Genomic DNA, 10,923 nt, shown 5'->3' on the forward strand with positions numbered 1-10,923 from the left:
GAATTTGATATAATATTAAAATAATTACATTTTATGACGGAATTTTTTTAAGACAATTAATCTAATAAAATAAAAAAAATTGCCAATGCATTCTTTTTTATTTAATTTTTATATTATATATTTTTTTTAATTTTTTCTATGTCCATTTTCTTCAAAATTAAGATTTTCAGACAGAACTATGAAATAAGGTTTTGTGGATTAAATGCAGAACTGTACAGGTAATAATGCAAAACCAGGCAAATACCAACGTACCTTAAGTTGTCATTGGTTGTCATCCTATAAGTTTGTCAATATCAAATAATTGTATTTTCTAAACGTTAGGTTTTGCCTCATTCACTAGTTTTAGAGACCAAACGCACTGACGACCAGGTCGCAGCGACGAGCCATTGGCCAGGTCCATGGACAGGCCATTAAAATCAATTAATGATGCAACGCGCACTAACGTCCACGACCAAGCGGACGCAGCTTGGTTGCTGCGACCAGTAATACCATTAATAGGTACAACTAAATTTTCAAGAAAAAGCTGCACTTAATGATACAAGCAAGCCACTTTGCAGAGGTGTTCTAGGGACTTAATAGAATGATTTAACCCGTAGTTTCTAAATTTTTATCCCTTAGGATTCGAGTTTGAGGGGTGGGGGGTGAATTTCGGGGGTAAAATACTGAAATGTGTAAATAAAGCTCAAAAGGCACATTTAAACGTAATATACTATCTCATGAACTTAATGCTGATGTTAAAATACACAAATATCCTCCGGGAGTCGAGCTAAACCGCCATTTTTCAAAATGGCGACTAAAAAATAACATTTTTGATAACTGGAAACATTAATGTGTTGGGTATCATTTTATAAGTTTTTGGGGTCGCTGAATACGTTAGTAATTATAAAAATACTATTAAATACGACCTTTAGCCATTAGTAGGAATTTTGGGAAATATTGTAGAAGTTATAAGTGTGGTTCCAAAAAAATAGGAAATCTGCAAAACCGTTTGTCATGAAATTCGCAGAATACGATTTTACGGATCTCAACAGTTTCTTTGCTCATGAAAATCAGACGTGCCCTCCATCACTATCACTAAATGGAGAAATGAGAAGCGGAGATAAATCCCAGCTTGTGCATATCCTTGAAAACTTGCACCTCAAACAGCAACTTCCGATGTTTATGACTCCTTGATACTTGATGGTGACTGGCCCACAGTGTTTAGCCCCGTTCTGGTATTAAAAGCTTCAAAGAATATGTTGTGCAATTGCAGCAACATATTAGCAATTCTGTCAAAAATTTAGGAGCAAAGCGGGTTGACATAGCATGGGACATGTATTTAGAAACAAGTCTTAAGAGCGCTATGCGCAATAGCAGAGGTTCTGGAGTTCGTCGTCAAGATCTTCCAACGAAAGGTTTCATATTCGAATGTTCGCCTTTATTTAAATATATGTAATGTTAATTTATCTGTCTAGGAACCCTGCCAAGTAATTGGGATCGATGATTACCTTCGTAATGATCTGAATAAAGGAGAATTGTTCAGTTATCTAGCCCAATCGCTTTTGGACAGTTCTGATATCCATATTGTGACAAACGTAGGCGATAAAATATTATCGTCGAAACAAGGTTCAAGCAATTTACACGATTTCCTATGTACCCATATGGAGGAAGCAGATGGCCGCCTCATTTTACATACGAAGGATATGGTGTCGTACGATGCTGAACGTGTGGTGATTCAGAGCAACGATACTGATGTTGTAGTACTAGCAGTTTCATTCTATTTCGAACTGTAAGGGAAGGGACTGCGGGAATTGTACACACTTTTCGGGTTTGGAAATCATCGCCGAAACATTAGTGTCCATTCCACTGCTGAAAGTTTAGGAGAAGCAAAGTCAGTTGAAAGAATACACAGTTGCCTTGTGTGGTGTACGGGATGAAAACAACTGCAGAACGGTTAATCAAGCAAGGATTATTTATTCGCAACTGAAAGCAAACACATAAACACAATTCCTCCAACAAGCTGTGCACTGCTTCAACACATTAAACGATGTACGTACCAGGCAGGTCACTCCTCCAGATAGTCCTCCTTCTCCAACAATGTGGGGTTGGGTCAAAGAAAAGGACTATTTTGGACTCTTCTTCCAGAGTTTTGGAATGAATGTAGGGCTCTAGACAGCTGTGGCGTGCAGCCATTCGTTGCAGCCACATCGCTGGCTTTCACAGCCTTTGGTGCAAAGGCTGTGAAAGCCAACGATGTTCTTGCCGTCGGTATCAACTATCCTGCACCTTGGCATGCAAGAAGTGCAAAGAACAATGCTCTAAACAGAGGTGTATGAACATTATCAATATTCTTAAAAATATGTATGTTATTTGTTTTTTTTATTTCTAGGTACAGCGCTCCAGAGTCTAAATTAGATAATGACCGAGATTTAGACGAACTTTAGATTTGCATTTTATCTTAAATAAATAGTACATATGTACCTATAGTAAAATTCGTTGCCTTCTAACTTATACTCCCCTATTTTTTCTTACTCATATTTCACATACTAACGGCTAGATAACTGGGGATGTATCTACTCGTATTTTTATGGTTACGAACATATTCAGCGATCTCAAAAACCTATAAAATGATACCCAACACATCAATGTTTGGAATTATCAAAAATGTTACTTTGCCAGTCGCCATTTTGAAAAGTGGCGTCTTGGATCGTCTTCCAAGGGATGTTTGTGTATTCTAACATCAGCATTTCTTTCATGAGAAAGCATTATTACGTCTAAACGCTTCTTTTTAGCATTATTTACGCGTTTCAGTATTTTACCCTCGAATTTCACCCCCCATCCCTCAAACCGGAATCCTAAGGGATGAAAATTTGGGAACTACGGGCCAAATCGTTTTATTAGGTCCATAGACCATCTCTGCAAAGTGGCTTGCTTATATCATTAAGTGCAGTTTTTTTTGTGTACCGCTAGCACTATAAAGCTTGATTTTCATGCATCCGTTGTCCGACGAGACGTTGATACGATATTAATTTTATTGGTAAAATTTAAAGACTTTGATTGGTTAGAAAATAACGCAGTTTTTAAATTTATTGCATTTGCGACTAGCAAAATCGTTATGGAAACGAAAATATAAAATGACACCAACGTATATCCGATAAACGGAGGCATGAAAATGCAATAAATTTAAAAACTGCGTTATTTTCTAACCAATCAAAGTATTTAAATTTTACCAATAAAATTAATATCGTATCAACGTATCGTCGGACAACGGATGCATGAAAATCAAGCTTTAATCAAATGGTACAACGCGCACTACCATCCACTACCAAGACTGGCCGTTGGCTGGTCGCTGCGACCTATCGTCAGTGCGTTTGAGCTCTCAATTACAAATTGCATTTCAGGGACACTATCTGTAGGAACTATAACGTAGTAGTTAGTGTAGATAGTACCGATAGCACAATAAATTACATTGATAAAACCATAGATTGACAACTTAAGATATGTTGACATTTGACTGATTTTGCATTGTTACCTGCTTAGTTTTAATCTAAAAATAGATGCAATTTTTTTTAAATTACTTAAAATCGGCTTGTCCAAAATTGTTCAAATTTGGCATGTGTATTCAGGATACGCAAACCTTTAATAAACTTATTTACGACTGTAAAGTTACTAGGAGATAGGAGAGTCAATATTTGGACAGTTCAAAATTTGAATGGGATTTCTTATCTTTCCAACGACGATGCACCACCCGGTATAGATTGTAAATAAATAACAAGGCTCTTTAAAAATTCTCACTTAAACTTTTTTCTTATTGTTTAAGATATTTTTTGTAACTGATTGGCAAAGAATAATTACAAAATACAATAAGTTAAATTAACCAAAATCCATATTAATATTTGCACAGTTTGACGATTGTTATACGTTGATATTTTGCTATAATGTCGGAATTATTAGAGCGAGTCTTGGATAAATAATTTGTTTCATGCTGTCACAAAAATGTCAACTGATAATAAAAGTAGATATGGTATACACATATTCTCCAAAATTATTGCATATCGATAAATAGAGCATCTTTGTATTTTTAGAATTAAATATTCAGTATTAGTAGTGTAGATATTGTTCACATGTTTTCCACAAACTTTAACAAATACTACTAATACAAGTATTTTAGCTCTTCTGCATTCTGATCACGCTATTATCGTATGAAAAGGCCAAGAAATGTTATTTCCTACTTTAATGGAAGCCAAATAGTAACTTTGTTGCAACAAGGTCTATCACAAAATGAAGTGGCAGAAATTTTAGGCGTTAAAATGATATTTGGATTATGGTGATATAAAGTGATGTTTGGAAGAGGTCGGAAAAAACTTACTACTGCAGCACAAGATCGTCAGTTGTCAATAATTGCTAGAAGGAACCCATTAAGTACAACGAGCTCTTTATGTAGAGAGCTTGCACGGCTTTAGGGAGTTATTGTATCAAGACAAACTGCATTACGTCGATTAAGTTCTATTAATTTACATCGTCACAGACCTTGACCAATTGCGAGCTTCAAAATTAACAGGGGAACAAAAACCTACACGATTAAAATGGGCACAGGAAATGGTTGAACAAAATCAAAGCTACGAAAATGTCATGTTTTTACATGAAACACGAAGAGAGGCCTAGTAGCGGATTCTCGACCAATTCATGTCTGGAGAGCTCCATGACAAGCTTGATTAGCTACAGCTCAGCCCCGTGTCCCATTTCAAGACAGTAGTGTAATGTTTTTGGCAGGGATAATGAGAAGTGCACGAAACTAGACATTTGGGACAGGTTTCAAAAATGTTTCGCCTGTGCCTCTTTTTTACCTTCTCGTCTTCTATTTTTATTTTGAAAGTTGGCAACCCTAATTAAATGTAGCGATTTCGAATTGTTTAGATCCGGAAACACTTATCGTAGATAAACACTTTATTTCTCTATATTATATACTTTTATATAACATAGACATAAAAATTAAATATACTTCAAATCTCAATAATTCATATGCGTGCGAGACTGCGACAATAATATTGACTCTTGCCGCAAACATAAACAGCCCGATATGATTTTTTCATTTACACCTGAAGCACAGCTTCAAGTATTAATTTATGTCATAGGCGGGTAATACGTGATACAGAATTTATTTTATTAATTTACTTTTTATACAGGGTGAGTCATAAATAAGGGCAAATATTTTCAGGGTTGGTAGATCTCGATAAAAGGAACATATTTTCTCTCTACCGTTTTTCAAATAAGTCCAAAATAACCGAAATATTTTATTTTCAAGATCTCCAAAAAAAATATTTTTTGCTTAAATTTTGAGAACCACTGGATCTTTTCAAGGGTTTGTTTCTTGTAAATAAAAAAAATGATTTTTTATTTAAATTTTGAGGATCACTGGATCTTTTCTGGGTTTTCTTTCTTGTAAATTTAATCTACTAATTATGTTGACATATTATGAAGATATTACGTTATTTAACTAAAAATTAAAATAATTTTCAAAATTTTTTTCGAAAAATTTCAAATTTTCAAAAATGTTTTTTTTGCGAAAAAAATAAAAATCATAGGCATGTTTTTTGGATCGATATATACTACCCCTAAAAATATTTGCTTTTATTTAAGACTCACTCTGTATATTATTATTGATATTATTTTTTATATTATACCGGGTACGTCTCAAAAGTGTACCCCTATACCTTTTTTACTTTTTCAGATAAAACAATGAGACTTGGTATGTTAGTATATGACATAAATTAGGATTTATTGACATAGAATTTTTCATTTTATGTATAAAGTATAATCGAAAAAATACGGCATGAAGTTACCTTAGAAAAGACCAATTAATGGCATTTAATGCATAATTTTACATATTTACGTCATTTCTAAGGTAAAATGCCAACGCATTTTTTATAGTAATCTACGAATAATTTTGTAATATATGTTTCGAGTTGTAATTTTTACAAATTTACTTTATTTTTATGGTTGGATATAACAAAATCCACTAACTATATTCGCTTTTATTCCATTATAAGAAAAACATTTGATTACTAGACTTTTATGTCTATTATCCACATTTAACATCAACTTACATCTGGTTTCTCATTTAAATTTCAAATGTTGCTAGGTACAGATTTGTTGGTACTATGTGGTACTATCCTAAACATGTATAAATCAAATGTACATACATACATACTACATACAAATCGAACTATAATTTTGAAAACTAAAGAAATTACTTTTATTATAATATAAAATATAGTGAATAAGTTTAATTATTCATTACATATATGTATAATCATTTTTCAATTCGAAAAAGGCGCCTTCTGAATATGCAATTTGATGAAGAATTGATTCATTTTTAACAAATATTTTTTTTAAATATTCTTTATTCTAATATCAGTATAAAAAAGCGTTTATCAATAGTTTTCAAGTAAAAGACGTACAAGTACATGAAGTGTTGCATTACATTATTAAAATTACTTATAAAAATTAATAAAACCTAAAATCATCTTTGTCATATATTTTCGAACGTTTCTGAAAAATTACAGGTTAAAAGATTCTTTTCCTGTTGTTACACTATTCATTACCATATTACATTATATTAATTTTCTTCAATTCTTAAACAAAATCCTTAAATCAAAAAAGACGCAGCAACCTAAAATTATGTTTAATATATGTTCACAGCAGAGCGATTATTCATTTAGGCAGGTGATTCATTTAATCTTTTTTAAAACCTATAGGTATTAATTATTAACGCGGCACAAAACAAAAATAATCAAAATGTATAAAAAGCTAAAATATTTGGGAATCTATTAAAATTGTGTACATGGTTAAATGTAATATACCGGGTGCTTCTCAAAAGTGGCTCACTCCTATAACTTCTTTTTTTTTGTTAGATAAAAACGAGATTTGGTATGTTAGTATATGACATAAATTAGGATTGACTAACGTATTCAATTGTTTTCGGTCACTTGTCAAAAGTCGTATTCATTTCATGTTTCACCGGAAATGACTACAACTTTTGATTTTTAAATAGCACCCCCGGTATTTTTTTACTTTATTCGATAGGAAATGACACTCTGAATCGAATGATACATATGTCAACTTTGACATTTGACAAAACAAATTGTATTTTAAATTTCAATCTAGAGTGCCATGGCTATATTAAAAACACTAATTTTTAATCAAGGAGCCTTGGAAAAATGGGTCTGATCGTCTAATCTTTTTAGTGTCTTGTCCTGACCTGTTAAAAATGCCCAAACCCTATTTTTAATCATATCTCAATTTTTGCAAATAGAACGAGGGTGGCTCATTAGCATATTTGGAAAAATCATTTTTCTACGAATAATTTGATAACACACACTTCGTATTTCGAATCAAATTGTAGTTATGAACCGCATGTTATAATTTCAAATAAACCATATACGAAAATGTCAAATGTTTACATAATATGATATGTCATTCTATTCAGGGTATCATTTTCTATCGAATAAAGTAAAAAAATACCGAGGATGCCATTTAAAAAACAAAAGTTGTAGTCATTTCCGGTAAAACAGGACTGAAAACAATTGAATACGTCAATCAATCCTAATATATGTCATATACTAACTTACCAAAGCTCGTTGTTTTATCTGAATAAATAGAGAAGGTATAGGGGTGAGCAACTTTTGAGACGCACCCGGTATAGTAAGAGTCGTTATAAATATCTTAAAAAACTCACGTAAAAAGTTTTGAAATATACGGGATGTTCCATTTAAAAACTGGAATTAACCATCAAAGTTAAAGTTATTTGCCATAATATCTATGCTAGAATCATTGGATATGCAGATGACATAGTCATGATCGTTCGATAGAAACATGAAGGTACCCTGTGTGATATTATCCAAAGAGGACTCCGAGGAATCACTGCGAGACTATAGGACTGCCAGGCTGAGCATCAACTCAGACAAAACCGCTGATTCACCAGAATCTAAACTAGATTCAAAATAAATATTACCATCACAGGAAGTTATAGTAAGCTCTCTGGTCAATAAACTTCTATGAAACATGCATATTAAGACCAATATATAGGGAAGCCACAAAGGCTCTCATGATATGCAGTACACTGACTATTATACCGTATGATAAAAAAAAACGGCGTCAGCGATGGCTATGAAATGAAGATCGCTGTCATTTTATATGCAAATTTATGTGGGAAATGTCAGTGATCGTCATTTCCCAGCCAACTAGACGCCGTTTTTTTATCATACGGTACATTTTTAGTAATTTGAAGGTAGATTTTTGTAAATAACATTTAGATGTCCATTCCTAATTAAACGAAACTCTATGCGAAAGTACAACTTTAACGCCTCTTCAAAAAAGTCTTATAATTTTTGCATAAAACCATCAGGGGCGATAATATTTGATTTTTTAAAAATGTACATTCAGGATTACCTATGTCCCGTGTTCCGATACACCACAAGGTATATAGTTCAGTCATTGGGGATCAAAAAAGGGGCCTGCTTGGAAAAAAGTCCGGAAATTTTGCAACCTTGCAGGTTTATAGGTTTTGGGGTCCCTAACAATAAAATCCCTAAAATGCACATTTCCAGACTTGCCGCCATCTTGCCAAGATGGCGCCCAAAATCGGCATTTTGTAAATATCTCGAAAACTATGCGTTTTTCGCAAAAATTTGAGGAGAGCAAAATTAAATAAAATAAAATTTTCTATAAAAAAGCTTCTATGAAAATTTTCGCTAAAGTCAACCGTTTAGGCACAAAATCCCTGGAAATTTTACAATTTTGCGTAAAATATGATATATTACGTATAGTCGATTTTCCGAAATCAAATGTCAATTAGGGTTCACTAAAACTAGTTTTAGTTTAGTTTCTTCAATTTTGTCATAAAACAATGGCGTATCATTAATTCGTTTATTATAATAATAATTAATTTATGATAATAATTACTACTTACTTACTTACTTACAAAAACATGCATTACTCCAGTCACAACGTTGACAGATTCGGCTCCAAAATCCCTATTGGCATTTTTATCCTGTAAGTGCAAAACCAACAACTGTGGTAAAGCCTGCGGATGCAGAAAAGCAGGATTGAAATGTTCAATGATTTGTGCCTACTGCAATGGGAAATCCTGTGACAACGTCACTGCAGTGTCACTCGACGAATCCGATGAAGAGGAGTTGGACTTGCCTGTAGATATCCCTCTGGCGGCTGAAGATGAAGAGTTGGACGAATTGAGAGACCACCCTGATGAGCCCAGCACAGCAGACACGATATTGACTTTACATGAATGAACCAGGTCCGTCGGGCTTGTGCAGATAAATATAAAGTTTTTAATTTACCTAGTGGAATAGGCCTCCGGGGAGACCACGTTAAAATAAACGCGCCATGTACTTTACCTCTTGGGTGGTGTGGAAGCAAGTACACATTTTCAATAATTAAAATTAATTATTCATAAATTAATGAGCGAATTAATGATACGCCACTGTTTCATGACAAAATTGAAGAAACTAAACTAAAACTAGTTTTAGTGAACCCTAATTGACATTTGATTTCGGAAAATCGACTATACGTAATATATCATATTTTAGGCAAAATTGTAAAATTTCCAGCGATTTTGTGCCTAAACGGTTGACTTTAGCGAAAATTTTCATAGAACCTTTTTTATAGAAATATATATATATATATATATATATATATATATATATATATATATATATATATATATATATATATATATATATATATATATATATATATATATATGTATATATATATATATATATATATATATATATATATATATATATATATATATATATATATATAATAATTCGAGATATTTACAAAATACCGATTTTGGGCGCCATCTTGGCAAGATGGCGGCGCCGGCGGCAAGTCTGGAAATGTGCATTTTATGGATTTTAGTTAGGGACCCCCTTATAAGAAGGGGACCCCAAAACCTATAAACCTGCAAAGTTGCAAAACTTCCGGACTTTTTTCCAAGCAAAAATCCCCAATGACTGAACTAATATTTAGCCATACAAATGTATATAATTGGTTGAATTCAGTTAATTACTGATTTATTAATAAATTTATTTTCTTTTCAGAGGTACTTCTACAGATGGAAGTGGTTGGAATATGTGGATCCGATGTCCATTATCTAGTCAATGGAAGAATTGGTCCGTTTGTCGTTGAGAAACCCATGATAATAGGTAAAGAAAGTTCAAATTGAATGTCATAATATTGTAAATTGCGCAAATTAACGAAAGCTAAACATATTTGACAAATAATTTTACTGATATCAAAAAATAAATAATTTATTGTGGAATAATTTGGATAAAATATTATGAGTTATACTTTAAGTCAAAATATTACTAATTTAATGATAATTAATTAACTTAAATTCCTTTTTAAATTATCATATACTGTATAATTTTTATTTCTCAATATTATTTTATTAGTAAATATTTGATGGAATAAAATAAGATAAAAATTAGTTATAGAAATGTAATCAAATAGCTTTGTTGACGTAATGTTTATGGGTGATTTTGAAAGTTATTTATCTTTTTTTGTTTATTTCTCATATACATACTTATATATATTTGAATTTTATATACCCTAATTTGTTTTAAATCTCTCTAATAATATACCTACTAAAATCACATCACAATAAGGAGTTTTTTGTAGTTCTTACTTCGTTCGTTAGATTTATTAATATTTTACTACTATTCCTTTTAGGTCATGAAGCATCTGGTACAGTTATCAAAGTTGGAAAAAACGTCAAACATCTTCAACCTGGTAAGTCTAACATTTAAGTTAACTAAGTCAATGAACACCGAACGAATAAAACTAAAATTTACCTTATTTTAAAATACTTGGGCAAAATAGAGCACTATTTATTTTGCTGTTGTAACACCAAAGGTT

General features: G+C 32.2%; 1 protein-coding gene across 1 annotated transcript in view; it reads left to right on the forward strand.

Annotated features, from left to right (window-relative positions):
- LOC115881394 (sorbitol dehydrogenase-like) overlaps positions 1–10,831 on the forward strand; it is a 31,374-nt gene extending 20,543 nt beyond the window's left edge. Inside the window, exons 3-4 of the mRNA XM_030898853.1 lie at positions 10,107–10,211; positions 10,738–10,831. Coding sequence (XP_030754713.1) covers positions 10,107–10,211; positions 10,738–10,814 — 182 coding nt within the window. The 3' untranslated portion in view covers positions 10,815–10,831. The remainder of the gene's footprint in view (positions 1–10,106; positions 10,212–10,737) is intronic.
- The last annotated feature ends 92 nt before the right edge of the window (positions 10,832–10,923 follow it).

The sequence above is a fragment of the Sitophilus oryzae genome, unplaced genomic scaffold (genome assembly GCF_002938485.1).
Source record: "Sitophilus oryzae breed Bouriz unplaced genomic scaffold, Soryzae_2.0 scaffold_1718_pilon_pilon, whole genome shotgun sequence".
Lineage (NCBI taxonomy): Eukaryota > Metazoa > Arthropoda > Insecta > Coleoptera > Curculionidae > Sitophilus > Sitophilus oryzae.